Genomic DNA, 17,181 nt, shown 5'->3' on the forward strand with positions numbered 1-17,181 from the left:
TGTAATTGCTCTGCCTGGGATGCTGTCTATCCCATGACTAAATCTACTGCTAGGAAACCATTGTTTTCCAACAAGGTTGCCAGGGCACATTTCACCTGTGTCAAAATGACGGGAGGCGGTACTAATGTGGGACAGGTTCCTGGGAATTGGTGTCTGGATACAATCAACATTGTTGGGAGTTTCAGTCCAATATCCAGAGCAGATGTGAGGTGGTGGTGTGGCAACACTGTCCTGTTTGATAAATTACCCTCCAATACTACTGGAAGCTTGTTACACTTGTTACTCTCCTTTTGCCTGTTTCTATCTACCCTACAGAGGCTGGAGACCTCATCCTTAGGGTCCAGGGGGTGAACCCTGAATATTGGAGGGGACGTTCCAGGCGTGCCACCACCCCATCTAGTGGTGATCCGACGTACATAGACGCCATTGGAGTCCCAAGGGGAGTTCCTGACGAGTACAAGTTGGTGGATCAGGTGGCAGCTGGGTTTGAGTCCTCCATTTGTTGGTGGTGCACTGTTAATAAAAATGTGGATAGAATACATTCCAGAATCGCATTGCAGTGGATATGCTACTGGCAGAGAAAGGTGGAGCTTGCACTATGTTTGGTGAACAGTGTTGTACTTTCATCCCTAATAACACAGCCTCCGATGGTAGCTTGACCATAGCCCTAGAAGGTTTGAGGACTCTTAATGGTAAAATGAAATCTCATTCTGGGATTGATACCTCAATGTGGGACTCCTGGATGAGTGCCTTTGGTAAATATAAAACCCTGGTCTCCTCCATTTTGGTCTCCATTTCGGTGTTCGCGGCCATTTTGGTTCTCTGTGGATGCTGTTGCATTCCATGTATCCGTTCCCTTACCACTAGGGTTATCTCTAGAGCTATTGACCCTTCCCCCCTTTCCCAGATGTTTCCTCTGCTTGCTAATGACCTGCCCAAATTTGAGGATGAGGTTGAGAGTGCCTACTAGGTTTTGTTTTTCTTTTCATGAAATGCTATGACTGCTGAAATAAGGGATAATGAGTGACACCCTAGTGGGTGTCAAAAAGGGGGGCTTAAATTTCACATCATTTTCTTTTGTTCTGTTTTTCAATGAGCTGTTGTTCTCTTTTGACATGAGGGTTGCAAGTTCCTAGGTGGCTGGTAGCCAATCTAGTACATAGTGGGATCGAATGGAGAACATGAAGGTATTTTCAACTTTGTAATTGTTAGCCTAGTTTATGTCACATCTCTTAGGAGATGTGAAGAGAGGGAATCACAAAACTTTTCCTTCTGGGAAAAGTTTTCTTTTTGTGTCTGGATATAGTTAGGTTGTGTCACGTCTCTGGGGAGACGTGAAGAGAGGGATTTGTAAGGAAGTGCTATTTCTTATGCAGGTGACCAGCCTACTGCTATTACATTGCTATAACTGAGACAACGTATTTTCACAGTAAAACATGTTAGGTCCCATACAGGATAGCTCCCACACCCACACACACAGCACACACACATTACACACACTAACTGCCGAGGACACACAGATAAGACATACACCCACACATTGGGAGGAAGAGACAGCCTTGACTTGCAGAAACCAGCGCACACACCTAATCTCCTTTCTAGCCGAACATTGTGTGACTGAGGACAGCGCACACACCTAATCTCCTTTTTAGCTGAACATTGTGTGGCAAAGAACAAGACTCAGAGGGATGACGGACGGCCCAACAGGGCCAATCCAAGAAGACTACACCTCAGCCTGAACCAACCCGAAGACCCGATCTTCTAGAATCAACCTACTTTCTGTTCTGTATATGAGACATGTGCACTCTGTTATCTGCGCTTCTTTTCTGCTGGTTCCTTAAGAACCGAATGAAATGGCCCGTATACGTTGTACCAGATATCTTTACTCATAATTAAACTGTCACTTGTCATACAATAGACCACCTTGTCTGAATCGATCCTTGACCGGCTCACCCTCCTACATATCCCATTATTAACACTTTCCAGCAGACTAGACGCATTGTTGCATATTGCTGCCTTTCAGTTTGGAAAGTGCATTGCACATTTGTAAAATATTACATACAAGAAAAATGGGGGGGGGGGGGGAATTGTACCACCATCAACACCTTCACTTGACTCAAATTGAGCTATTACATAAAAGTGGAAAAAGACAGGCCATGTAATCTGATAAAGATAATTGTGATCAAACGGAAGGCAATGGTGTGAAGGTGTGTGCACAGTCATGCAGGATTTAATGACACACTAGAATACCAGAACACAATATTGCTGAAGAAAAACAGCAGAAGTTAATAACACAAGTTATTTACAAATAGTACATCCCAAAAACCATATACAGTGGGGAGAAGAAGTATTTGATATACTGCTGTATTTGATATACCTGGTCAAGAGCTACAGGAAACATATGATCTCTGTAATTGCAAAAGGGTTCTGTACCAAATATTAAGTTCTGCATTTCTGATGTATCAAATACTTATGTCATGCAATAAAATGCTAATTAATTACTTAAAAATCATACAAATGTGATTTTCTGGATTTTTAGATTCCGTCTCTCACAGTTGAAGTGTACCTATGATAAAAATTACAGACAGAGTATTACATGTATTACATGCTTTGTAAGTAGGAAAAACTGCAAAATCGGCAGTGTATCAAATACTTGCTCTCCCCGCTGCATTTAACCTTTCCCTATTGACACATTTTTGGCCTGATATCCATTATCTTGGAAAAACAACACAAAAGTATTACTCCTATCAAAAGTCAAAATAGAAAAAGAGCAGCATTTTGTTTAAATACGCTAAAATTTGCAATAAGGCACAGATCCAACAGCACTCCTCATCTGCGATGGATAGGATACAGCTGCACAAGTCTTACAGCTTTACTCAAGAGTCCGAAGACTGATACTCAACTGGGGCCATTCCCTCAAGGTTGTGCCAATCATGAAAGCAATTTCTGTCTGGAATGACACAGAGTGGTACGCCACACTCATTGCACTTCCAGGGAGTGTCTTTGGAGTGTCCCGATTTCTTGCAGAGTTCGCAGCGCTTTCGTCCTGCAGAACTTCTCTTGCTTTTGTCTGCCACAGGCTTGATCGGGACAGGTGTATGTCCAGTGTTCGTCGGCTTGGACTGAGTCTCAATGGACACCTCGCAGAGCTGGGCCACGAGCGCTTGTGTGAATTCTTTGTGGGTCATGGGCTGCATCTTGTTCACTTTACACAGATCCTTGTGAATGATGTAGCTGTTAGTAGTCGCTATGTCCACAAAATGGTAGAACAATGTTCGGTACCACTTCATTGTTTTGCGGTGGGCTGAGAAGTAAGTAATCAGTTGGTCAGATAAGTCAACACCTCCCATGTTTTTATTGTATTCTAGAATTGGGGTGGGTACTGGAATTGACTCATGAGACCATTTGCCATCCTTATTCTTGCGTTTCCTTTTTATTGTCTCCCCTCCATACGCTTGATGAATGGTGGTACCCATTGACACTTCCCGGGCATCCTTCCACTTCACAAAGAGCAGGGAGCCCTCCCTTATCCACCGTAAAGATCCTCTTGGGGATTTCTTGGTCAGCGCATTTTCTTCTGATCTTGGGAAGCCCAATCTGCCTTCCCTCATGGTACCACATGCTCCCATTTTCATATCAAATAAGTCCTTGAATAATTTTGGGCTGGAGAAGTAGTTGTCAAGATACACGTGGTAACCTGAGCCAAGAACAGAGGGCCTTACGAGGGACATCACTGAATCGTGACAAATTCCAAAGCCAACGGGAAACGTGTTTTTGCCGATATACACAGCATAGTCCACTGTATAGCCATTGCTGGAGTCAGCTAACACAAAAATCTTAAAGCCAAATTTAGTGGGCTTTGACTTGATATATTCAATCAACCCATTTCTTGCTTTTGATGCCACCATCCGTTCATCTACAGCCAGGTTTCTATGTGGGTGGAAACAGGACATGCAGGCATGACGAATATCATTCATTAATGGTTTGAGCCGAAATAGCCTATCATATTCAGGAGTACCCTTTTTACTGTCATTGACAGCATCCTCATCAGGATCACTCATGTGAATGTTCCATGATATGATTCTGTATCTATCCCTGTTCATCACAGTAGCTGGAAACGGAATCGAGAAGATGGAGTTTGTTATCCAGTAATCACTGATAGCTCTTGTCTTAACCAGAGCAGTAAAGAAGACCAATCCAATGAATTTGTAAAACTCCTTCACAGTTATATCTATCCACTTAAACTTTTTGCCCCTACCAATGTTTCTAGCCGCCTGTCTATTTGTATTGTCGCAGAGGGTTCTGACCGTGACTTTTGTAAAAAACATTTGAAATAAGTCTAACGGTGAGTACATGGCTGAGGGATCTACTTGAGGTCCAGGAGGTCTGCTTGGACAAAATCTCAAAGGTTGAGGACCCTCATCAGGGTGTTCCTCTGTTTTCCATGGCTGATCTGACTCGGTTGTTCTGTGTGGTAAGCGAGAGTTTTTTCTTGGGGTTGAGAGACGTGGTACTTTGGACTTTAATGAGGGTGAGGCCGGCACTCTTTTACGTGGAGAATAGGTCTTTGTTGACAAATTCACTGACGGGCTACGCTGTTGGTCTGGATGCAAGGTGCTCAGCAGTGGGGCTTCATCTTCATCCGTTTTAACACTATGAAAATAAACATTAGTAATTATCAATTCAGCAAACATGTTTTGCACAACACTTCCAATTGAGCGACAGCTATGCCATCGGTATTGGACTTCAATTCACTTTAAAACTTGAAGGTTAAAAAGACAAGAACTAGCTACACAGTGCCTATAGAAAGTCTACACCCACTAACTTTTTTCAAATGTCGTTGTCAGTGCCTCAGAGATTCATGCATTTGAATAGGGATTTTTCCCACTTATCTACACACCATACTCCACACTTTTGGCAGCAGTTACAGCTGTGAGTCTGTTGGGAAAGGTCTCTACCAACTTTGCACACCTAGATTTGGCAATGTATTATTTTTTACAAAACTGTTCAAGCTCTGTCAAGTTCCTTGGGAGCGTTGATGGACAGCACATTTTTGATTTGATTTAGGTCGGGGCTCTGACTGGGGCACTCATGGACATTTACCTTTTTATTCCTGAGCCACTCCACTAACTTTGGCTGTGTGCTTCGGGTCGTTGTCATGCTGAAAGGTAAACTTCAGCTTTCTAGCTGAGGGCAGCAGGTTTTCCTCAAGGACTTCTCTTGCTCCATTCATTATCCTGGTGAGTAACATCCCCACAACACGATGCTGCCACCAGCATGCTTCACAGTAGGGATGGTGCTGTAAGGCTTTGCATTTTTTTTGCACAAGTTCAATTTTAGTTTAGTCAGACAACAAAACTTTTTGCCAAATGGCTACAGAAACGCCAGTGTTTTTTTGCATAATTCAAATGGTATTCAAGGCTTTCTTGAGTAATGGCTTCCTTCTTGTCACCCTGCATGCCAGATTTGTGGGGTGCTTGGGATAATGTTGTCACATGATACATGTAAGATGGCGCCGACAGATATGGTAGCTCTGCTTCTAGCTCCTAAGCAACTTTGCAGTATTTAGTTGTGTTATTTTTTACAATATTAGCCCAAATTTTGGGGTGTTATCCAAAAGTTATTTCCGGCTGTATGTAATATCAGAGCGGCGGTAACTCACCAGCATTACGACCAAGAATACGACTTTTCCGAAATGGATGCTTGGTTCCATGGCAATTTAACTTATTTCAGAGGCTGCTCCAAAACACAGCCGGTGGAGAAGAGGAATTCGGAGTGAACTTTTGGTCGACTCAAGAGGCGCGCACACTAGGGCTGGAAGATATACAGTTGAAGTCGGAAGTTTACATACACTTAGGTTGGAGTCATTAAAACTTGTTTTTCAACCACTCCACAAATTATTTGTTAACAAACTATAGTTTTGGCAAGTCGGTTAGGACATCTACTTTATGCATGACAAGACATTTTTTCCAGCAATTGTTAAGACAGATTATTTCACTGTATCACAATTCCAGTGGGTCAGAAGTTTACATAGACTAAGTTAACAGTGCCTTTAAACAACTTGGACATTTCCAGAAAATGGTGTCATGGCTTTAGAAGGTTCTTATAGGCTAATTAACATCATTTGAGTCAATTTGAGGTGTACCTGTGGATGTATTTCAAGGCCTACCTTCAAACTCAGTGCCTCTTTGCTTGACATTATGGGAAAATAAAAAGAAATCAGCCAAGACCTCAGGAATATTTTTTGGGACATCCACAAGTCTGGTTCATCCTTGGGAGCAATTTCCATCTGTACAAACAATAGTACGCAAATATAAACACCATGGGACCATGCAGCCGTCATACAGCTCAGGAAGGAGATGCGTTCTGTCTCCTAGAGATGAACGTACTTTGGTGCGAAAAGTGCAAATCAATCCCAAAACAACGGCAAAGGACCTTGTGAAGATGCTGGAGGAAACAGGTACAAAAGTATCTATATCCACAGTAAAACGAGTCGACATAAAGTCCTCTCAGCAAGGAAGAAGCCACTGCTCAAACCGCCATAAGAAAGCCAGACTACGGTTTGCAACTGCACATGGGGACAAAGTTCATACTTTTTGGAGAAATGTAGAACTGTTTGGCCATAATGACCATCGTTATGTTTGGAGGAAAAAGGGGGAGGCTTGCAAGCCGAAGAACACCATCCCAACCGTGAAGCACGGGGGTGGCAGCATCATGTTGTGGGGGTGCTTTGCTGCAGGAGGGACTGGTGCACTTCACAAAATAGATGGCATCATGAGGTAGGAAAATTATGTGGATATATTGAAGCAACATCACAAGACATCAGTCAGGAAGTTAAATCTTGGTCGCAAATGGGTCTTCCAAATGGACAATGACCCCAAGCATACTTCTAAAGTTGTGGCAAAATGGCTTAAGGACAACAAAGTCAAGGTATTGGAGTGGCCATCACAAAGCCCTGACATCAATCCTATTGAAAATTTGTGGGCAGAACTGAAAAGGCGTGTGCGAGCAAGGAAGCCTACAAACCGGACTCAGTTACACCAGCTCTGTCAGGAGGAATGGGCCAAAATTCACCCAACTTATTGTGGGAAGCTTGTGGAAGGCTACCCAAAATGTTTGACCCAAGTTAAACAATTTAAATGCAATGCTACCAAATACTAATTGAGTGTATGTAAACTTCTGACCCACTGGGAATGTGATGAAAGAAATAAAAGCTGAAATAAATCACTCTACTATTATTCTGACATTTCACATTCTTAAAATAAAGTGGTGATCCTAACTGACCTAAGCATTTTTACTAGAATTAAATGTCAGAAATTGTGAAAAACTTAGTTCAAATGTACTTGGCTAAGGTGTATGTAAACTTCTGACTTCAACTGTATATCGTGTGACGATAGATGTTTTTCTAGCGTTTATTTTGTTGTGTCGCAAATCACACTTATTTTGTCAAAGGAAGGAAATTTGCAACACAAACAAACATGGAGGAGAGTGAACGTGACACAGAGCACGGAGACCATACCTAAAAGAGGGGCTACTTCGGTCACATGGACATGGTTTGGGTATGAAAAGTTTGACACGGACCAGAAAACCGTCCTCTGCAAAATATGCCGCAGGCCGGTCCAGACAACAGGCTCAAAACACCACTAACCTATTTTACCACCTATGTAAGAATCATGTGAAACAGTACGAGAGAGTCTACGGATGAGACCCCAAAAAGTACAGTCAAGTGCTCAAAACAAACCTCTGACTCAGACGTTGCAAGAGGCTTTTGCCCACGGCACACCATATGGCAAAGAATCACGAAGATAGGAGAAGACATGGCGGCGGTTACGTGAGTTTGTGCTAACACTCGACCCAAGGTACCAAATGTAATAAGAAATAGGCCTTTACACATGGTAATTTTATATAAACTATTTATTCATAGAATTTACAGAAAATGTGTATATCGTGATACGTGCCGTTATCGGGACATGAAATTACCTATATTGGGATATGAGATTTTGGCCATATCGCCCAGCCCTAGCGCACACCATCCACCACTTCCGAGTATATTACTCGCTAATGTTCACTCTCTGGATAATAAAGCAGACGAGCTCAGGGTGAGGATCTCCTTCCAGAGAGACATCAGGGATTGTAACATAGCCATGTTTCCGTGAAACAGAGTTTCATCGGGACATACTGTCTCCATCCATTCAGCCAGCTGGATTCTCTGTACATTGCGCAGACAGGAATAAAGAACTCACCGGAAAGAAGAACGGTAGGGGGTGTATGTTTCATGATTAACTACTATGGTGTGTTTGTGACAACATACAGTCCTTTTGTTCACCCGACCTAGAATACCTCACAATCAAATGCCGACGTATTACCTCCCAAGATAATTATCTTTGGTTATAGTCACAGCCGTGTATATTCCCCCTCAAGCTGATACCACAACAGCCCTCAAAGAACTCCACTGGACTTTATACAAACTGAAAACCACATATCCGAGGCATATCACATATCCCGATTTATTGTAGCTGGAGAATTTAAAAAAGCAAATTTGAGGAAAACAATACCCAAGTTCAACCAACACATTGACTGTAGTATTCGCTCTGTAAAAACACTGCTACTCAACTTTTCGAAATGCCTACAAGGCCCTCCCCCGCCCTCCATTTGGCAAATCTGATCACGACTACATTTTACTCCTCCCTTCCTATAGGCAGAAACTCAGAGGAAGTACCCCTGCTAAGGTATTTTCAACGCTGGTCTGACCAATCGGAATCCATGCTTCAAGATTGTTTTGATCACGTGGACTGGGATATGTTCCGGATAGCCTCCGAGAATAACATCGACAGATACACTTTCTGATGAACTCAGTCACCGTATAGGTGATTGGGTACAATGTGACTATTAAAACCTACCCAAACCAGAAACCATGGATACATGGCAGCATTCGCGTAAAACTGAAAGGGCGAACCACCGCATTTAACCATGTCAAGGTGACTGGGAATACGGCCGAATACAAACAGTGTAGTTATTCCCTCCGTAAAGGCAATCAAACAGGCAAAACATTAGTACAGAGACAAAGTGGCGTCGCAATTCAACGGCTCAGACACGAGACATATGTGGCAGGGTCTACAGACAATCACGGACTACAAAGGGGAAACCAGCCATGTTGCGGACACTGACGTCTTGCTTCCGGACAAGCTAAACACCTTCGCCCGCTATGAGGATAACGCCGTGCAACCGCCCGCTAACAAGGACTGTGGGCTCTCCTTCTCGGTGGTCGACGTGAGTAAGACATTTAAGCGTATTAACCCTCGCAAGGTTGCCGGCCCAGACGGCATCCCTATCTTCGTCTTCAGAGCATGCGCAGACCAGCTGGCTGGAGTGTTTACTAGTGATGCACGACATATCGGTGAACATATAGGAACATATAGGAATCGGACGATATTAGCTAAAAATGCCAACAAAAGATAAGATAATCCTTATTGTGGCTAGCTTCACATAGATGGGTCCCGCCACCATTTATCAAATAAGAACTGTCTCATAAATTAGGGTTAATTTTAGAGGATGACACCTAGCTATACAGTTAGCTAGCTAACTATAGCTACTGAAACAGATGTAATTTTGCTATGTTTTTTGGGAAGAACATTGTTTGCATCCATGAGCTAGCTAGCTTTTATTTAAATGATCAGCACGGTGCGCGAGACAACATTACCAGCATCAAAGCATACGTATCTATTAATTGTTGTGACAAATGAAACACGAGTGATTGTGTAATAACTACGTAAAAAAATATTGAACACGTTCAATTATTATGTGACTTGCAGTCATATTCAGGTCTTGATTGGTCAACAAGCTTATTTGACATGACAAAGAGTGTTATTTGACGTGTATCTTTTTTGACATGCAAAGACCCAAACGGTGTTCCATAGAAATCCTGGTTGAGAATGAAATGACTGAACAACAAAACAGCACAGCAAATACGTGAAAGAAATAGGTTTTGATGATGTTTTACTGGTAATGGGGACATATGTAAATGCCAACAAAATAACTTTTTGGTCAGTGTGGTGTGTGTAACCTTTATTTAACTAGGCAAGTCAGTTAAGAACAAATTGATATTTACAATGACGGCCTACACCGGACGCTGACGGGCCAATTGAGCGCCGTCCTATGGGACTCCCAATCACGGCCGGATGTGATACAGCCTGGATTCTAACCAGAGACTGTAGTGATGCCTCTTGCACTAAGATGCAGTGCCTTAGACCACTGCGTCAATGTATGCGTTTTAACTATTTAACTGTACTAGAATGTATAAAAAGGCTGCTAAAATTTTAAATATAGGTTATCGGTACCGTTGTTTTTGGGGCAAGGAAAATATTGGATATCGGTATCGGACAGAAATCACTAGTGTTTACGGACATATTCAATCTCTCCCTATCCCAGTCTGCTGTCCCCACTTGCTTCAAGATGTCCACCATTGTTCCTGTACCCAAGAAAGCAAAGGTAACTGAACTAAATGACTATTGCCCCATAGCACTCACTTATGTCATCATGAAGTGCTTTGAGAGGCTAGTTAAGGATCATATCACCTCTACCATACACCCTAGACCCATTTCAATTTGCTTACCGCCCCAATAGAGCCACAGACGATGCAATCGCCATCGCACTGGACAAGAGGAATACTTATGTAAGAATGCTGTTCATTGACTATAGCTCAGCATTCAACACCAAAGTATCCTCCAAGCTCATTATTATGCTCCAGGCCCTGGGTCTGAACCCTGCCCTGTGCAGATGGGCCACCCCCAGGTGGTGAAGGTAGGAAACAACGCCTCCACTTCGCTGATCCTCAACACAGGGGCCCCACAAGGGTGTGTGATCAGCCCCCTCCTGTACTCCCTGTTCACCCATGACTGCGTGGCCACACACGCCTCCAACTCAATCAAGTTTGCAGACGACACAAAAGTAGTAGGCCTGATTACCAACAATGACGAGACAGCCTACAGGGAGGAAGTGAGGGCCCTGGCAGAGTGGGGCAAGGAAAATAACCTCTGAACGTCAACAAAACAAAAGGAGCTGATCGTGGACTTCAGGAAACAGCAGAGGGAGCACGCCCCTATCCACATCGACGGGACCGCAGTGGAGAAGGTGGAAAGCTTCAAGTTCCTCTGCGTACACGTCACTGGCAATCTGAAATGGTCCGCCCACACAGACAGTGTGGTGAAGAAGATGCAACATCACCTCTACAAATCACAAGGTTGAAGAAATTTGGCTAGGCCCCTAAAACTTTTACAGATGCACAATTGATTGCATCCTGTCAGGCTGAATCACTGCCTGGTACGGCAACTGCACCACCCGCAACGGATGGTACAGTTTGCCCAACGCATCACCAGGGGCAAACTACCTGTCCTCCAGGACACCTACAGCACCAGATGTCACAGGAAGGCCAAAAAGATCATCAAGGACATCAACCACCCGAGCCACAGCCTGTTCACCCCGCTATCATCTAGATGGTGAGGTTAGTACAGATGCATCAAAGCTGGGACCGAGAGACTGAAAAACAGCTTCTATCTCAAGGCCATCAGACTGTTAAACAGCCTTCACTTGCCAGCTTCTACCCGGTTATGTAACCCTGCACCTTAGAGGCTGCTGCCCTATATACATAGAGTTGGAATCACTGGCCACTTTAATAATGGAACACTAGTCACTTTAATATGTTTACGTACTGCTTTACTCATCTCATATGTATATACTGTATTCTATTTGACTGTGCTTTAGTCAATGCCACTGGCATTGCTCAATATAATATTTATATATTTCATAATTCCATTATTTTACTTTTAGATGTGTGTCTTGTTAGATACTACTGCACTATTGGAGCTAAGAACACAAGCATTTCGCTACACCCGCAATAACATCTGCTAAATACATGTATGTGACCAACAAATTTTGATTTGACATGCACACTGTGACCAATCTTGGCCATAAAAGCCTGAAGCTCTTATAAAGTTGTCGTTGGACTCTTGGTAGTCTATCTGATCAGTTTCCTACTTGCTCTGTCATCCAGTTTGGAGGCATGGACTGATCTACGCAGGGTCTTGGTGGTGCCATACACCTTCCATTTATTAATAATCGTTTTGACCGTGCTCCAAGTGATATTCAAGGAACCTGTGCCTTTCCACCACTTTGTCCTGGAGTTCTATTAAAAGCTCCTTGGTGCTCATGGTTGACTGTTTGTTTTGCAATTCACCTACCCAGCAGAAGGAACATACAGGAACTGCTGAAATAATGTGAATCACTACAATTTAACACAGTTGTAGGCCAATTAACTTGGTGTGCGATTTTTTTTTTTTTTTTTTAAACTATTTTAATGTATTTTAATTCCAGGCTATTAGGCAACAAACGGTGAAATGTTGAATGGGGGTGTAGACTTTCTATAGGCATATTGGCTCTAAGACATCTAAGGCTGAATTTGGCCTCAGATTTGTTAGGCTTCATTTACACAGGCAGGCCAATTCAGATTTTTGGTTGTAAGTGCTGAGAATAGACATTTTACTCCTACTCTTATGGGTAAAAATAAAAACTATGCATGAAGTCTCTTTAGTCATAAGAGTCACACCTAGTCTACAGATACTTAGGACACCTCATGACCTGTCCTAACAAGTTAAGAGTTACCAGCAGGTGTCTTGATAATAGAAAAATACAGCGGGTCAAATATCGATGACTGCAGCTAAATGACTATAGCGGAAACACTGATGGATTATGAACGTTGGTAAATACCTTGATGTCCTTGTTGACTGTGAACCTTTGCATGGTACCCATGGTTCTTCTGGAGAATCAGAACACTTTACCCCGCTCTCAGATTGGCTCTCTTTCCTTGGTGTGACTCTGGGTGGTGTGTCACCTGCTGATTCATTTGAGTCCTCTTCCCAATCAAGACTATGAAGATAAATATGAACATGTGTACAATAATGCAATTCACTGAGTCAACACTATTACTTAGGACTAGACAACAGAACATAATTAATTTACCATCTCCTACTGCGGTCGTCTACATGGTTCAACATTCACACATCAACATTTTATGTCAATTCAATGTGGCCGACACCCACCGTCTAAGATCAATCTGTTAGGTTTACAAACTGAGGAATATGCCTGTCAAATAGTTTTAAAAAAAATAAAAATAAATAAAAGAATTCTGAGAAATGAGAATTCATTTTCAAAGTATGTCATTTTGATTTCAGATCTTTTTAATGGAGTGGCTGCCGATCCGACATTTCCGGACCTTTCCTCCCGACTGCTAAAGCTCCCGAAGCCTGCACATGTGCAGGATCCTTTACTCCACTAGGCAAAATATGTGCTTTGATTTAAACTAAATACAGGTAGACAATGCTACAGTTTATTAACATCATCTGGTTGATATGCAGATGCTGCATGTTTCACCAGAAAAATTTGAATAATCGTCATTCACGAATCGCAATTGAATGAGAGAAATTAGAGAGATTCTCTATGGAAAGCGCAGAGAAAATGTGCAAAGTAGAGAATCCTGCACATGCGCAAAAGCCCCAGCCGCCGGGAAGCGGGGTCCAGAAAAGTCAGATCCGCAGTCTGTCTTCTTTTAAATGTGGCTCCTGAGTGGCGTAGCGGTTTAAGGCACTGCATCTCAGCACTAGAGGCGTCACTACAGACCCTGGTTAAATTCCAGACTCCAGCGATGTTTTTACTTTTCCTGTTGAAAAGCGATATTCCAGGTACAAAATACACTAAAGTACACACACTAAAGTACAAAACATATATTTGAGCAAAATATACACTACCGTTCAAAAGTTTGGGGTCACTTAGAAATATCCTTGTTTTTTAAAGAAAAGCTAATTTTTTGTCCATTGAAATAACATCAAATTGATCAGAAATACAGTGTAGACATTGTTAATGTTGTAAATTACTATTGTAGATGGAAACGGCAGACTTTTAATGGAATATCTACATAGGCGTACAGAGGTCCATTATCAGCAACCATCACTCCTGTGTTCCAATGGCATCACAGAGTCACCTCTTCACTGTTGACGTTGAGACTGGTGTTTCGCGGGTACTATTAATTACAACATTATTATAGTACTGTGCAGTATCGAAGAGCCCTCACTGCTGCTCGTTCATCCTATTTTTCCAACTTAATTGAGGAAAATAAGAACAATCCTAATTGTATTTTTGATACTATCGCAAAGCTAACTAAAAAGCAGCATTCCCCAAGACAGGATGGCTTTCACTTCAGCAGTGATAAATTAATCAACTTCTTTGAAGAAAAGATCATGATCATTAGAAAGCTAATTACGGACTCCTCTTTAAATCTGTGTATTTCTCCAAAGCTCAGTAGTCCTGAGTCTGCACAACTCTGCCAGGACCTAGGATCAAGGGAGACATCTCTTGACACAATGATGAAAATAATCATGGCCTCTAAACCTTCAAGCTGCATACTGGACCCTATTCCAACTAAACTACTGAAAGAGCTGCTTCCTGTGCTTGGCCCTCCTATGTTGAACATAACCCCCAGATGTATACCAAACTCACTAAAAGTGGCAGTAATAAAGCCTCTCTTGAAAATGCCAAACCTTGACCCAGAAAATATTTTTTTAAACTATCGGCCTATATCAAATCTCCCATTCCTCTCAAAAAAAATGGAAAAGCTGTTGCGCAGCAACTCACTGCCTTCGTGAAGACAAACAATGTATAGGAAACACTTCAGTCTGGTTTTAGACCCCATCATAGCACTGAGGCTGCACTTGAAGGTGTTAAATGACCTTTTAATGGCGTAAGACCGAGGCTCTGCATCTGTCCTTGTGCTCCTAGACCTTAGTGCTGCTTTTGATACCATCGATCACCACATTCTTTTGGAGAGATTGGAAACACAAATTGGTCTACACGGACAAGTTCTGGCCTGGTTTAGATCTTATCTGTAAGATATCGGTTTGTCTCTGTAGATGGTTTATCCTCTGACAAATCAACTGTAAATTTCGGTGTTCCTCAAGGCTCTGTTTTAGGACCCCTATTGTTTTCCCTATATATTTTACCTCTTGGTGATGTCATTCAGAAACATAATGTTAACTTTCACAGCTATGCGGACGACACACAGCTGTACATTTTGATGAAACATGGTGAAGCCCCAAAATTGCCCTCCCTGGAAGCCTGTGTTTCAGACATAAGGACGTGGGTGGGGTTATACCAAAGTGGGAGGGGTTTGGCCCTGTCCGTGGGTATGATCGGACGGGGCCACAGTGTCTCCCGACCCCTCCTGTGTCGGGGGGCTAGGGTCAGTCTGTTTTTTTCTGGAGAATTTCTCCTGTCTTATCTGGTGTCCTGTGTGAATTTACAGTGCCTTGCGAAAGTATTCGGCCCCCTTGAACTTTGCGACCTTTTGCCACATTTCAGGCTTCAAACATAAAGATATAAAACTGTATTTTTTTGGGAAGAATCAACAACAAGTGGGACACAATCATGAAGTGGAACGACATTTATTGGATATTTCAAACTTTTTTAACAAATCAAAAACGGAAAAATTGGGCGTGCAAAATTATTCAGCCCCCTTATACACAACGACTCAAACATAAATGGTTGACGGTTGGAATTCTTTCTCCAGGTCTTCCAAGGGAAGCACATCTCCCTTGGATGTACAGTACCAGCAAAATATTGGACACACCTACTCAAGATGGTTTGTCGTTTCCAATGTGAACAAATTCATCCTAGTGGGCAGAACAGGCAAGGAGGTGGGCAAAGTCAAGCACGAGCTAGCGAAATCCTATTGGCGCGTTCTAACAAACGTTTGCATATTTCTGTTAGGGAACGCCTACTTTGAAGTGTGCAATAACTCAATTTGCCATTGCGCGACACTAAACAACGGCAACGGGTCAAATCTACAAAATTTAGTCCACACTGTTCGTAACAGATTATAGTTTTGGGAACAGAAAGCTGTATTGGCATCAAATGTTTAATCGATTAGAAAATGTGCAGAATTTCGGCGGCCTTATTGATTTCCCCACTGGCTTCCAGTGGAAATTGCCAAGCGGATGCTTTCACATGTATAGATCGGGTAAAATCTCTTATTATTCTATCTGTGGTAAAATGGTTCTGACGGAGTCGGTGAGATTTCGGCCCCCCGGTGTGGTGACTGGGTACAGTATGCGCTCTGGGAGTGATTATTCCTACTTACGCGTCCTCGTGTGGATCCACTCCCTCCTGATAGTCGAAGCTGAAGTCTTCGTCTGCAAGGTAACTATCATCAGACCAATTGCTTCCCTCCTCGCTGCTATCGAAGTCCTCCATCTCGGTGTCGCTTTCCATAATATAATCAATCAATTTCGGCTATATTGTTGTGGCCAGAGCTACGGTCTAAAACGTAGTCACAAATTATCTGCAACTACACTATCACGTTAACGTGCAGCTTCTTCTTCGCGTGAGTTTTCGGCAGACGACACTGCTTCTTCTATGATATAATGGTAGTCCGCAAACAACGCGCATGCCGACACCTACTGTGCTGGAGTGTGTGGTCAATCACGGTTTACAACATTTCTAAATCCTCCTACCTAACTCAGAAGTATAAAATAAAAAACAGCCCTGCTAACTTCTAATAGACCCTCCCCCAAATCCCTTCCAACCTCAATGACCCTACACTTCAATCTTTCCCTCTCTTCAACACACTTACAACAATATAGCACATGCTCCACTGTTTCAATCCACCATAAACTCCAGACAAAACACATTAACATGCTTGCCAACCAGATGTAATAACGAGTTTAATGTACAATGTCCTAATCGAGCAAACACCACCTCTTCCTTCCTAATCAAACCTTTGAATTTTGGTTCACCGACCTTTCTTTGGAGGACATATAAATACCTGCCTTTGGGCTCAGAGTCCCATCTCTTCTGCCACACATCTATCAAAATGGCTCTGATCTTACATTTGGCCTCACTTCAACCCAGTGGAACATTCATGTAAATTATATCTTGTTTCAAAGCTATTTTGTCCAAATGGTATACAACTTCACTCCCTTCCACACCCGAATGTGCTGGGACCCAGCACAATCTCACTACTACACCCAGTCTCTCAATTCTACATAATAACATGAATACCTCCAATAGTAGATCAATCCTATTAGATTTACCAGATGATAAACTATTCAAATATGACAGAGAATCTGAGCATACTAT

General features: G+C 42.5%; 1 protein-coding gene across 1 annotated transcript; it reads right to left on the reverse strand.

Moving 5' to 3' along the window:
* Positions 1-1,984: 1,984 nt before the first annotated feature.
* Positions 1,985-16,512, reverse strand: LOC110488309 (piggyBac transposable element-derived protein 4). The gene is made up of 3 exons (XM_021560497.2): positions 16,184-16,512; positions 12,763-12,921; positions 1,985-4,653 (listed from the first exon to the last, which is right to left on the reverse strand). Exons 1-3 carry the CDS (start codon positions 16,312-16,314, stop codon positions 2,877-2,879), a joined length of 2,067 nt encoding a protein of 688 aa, XP_021416172.2. The 5' UTR covers positions 16,315-16,512; the 3' UTR covers positions 1,985-2,876.
* Positions 16,513-17,181: the final 669 nt, after the last annotated feature.

Source organism: Oncorhynchus mykiss, chromosome 32 (assembly GCF_013265735.2).
Source record: "Oncorhynchus mykiss isolate Arlee chromosome 32, USDA_OmykA_1.1, whole genome shotgun sequence".
NCBI classification, from domain to species: Eukaryota; Metazoa; Chordata; class Actinopteri; order Salmoniformes; family Salmonidae; genus Oncorhynchus; species Oncorhynchus mykiss.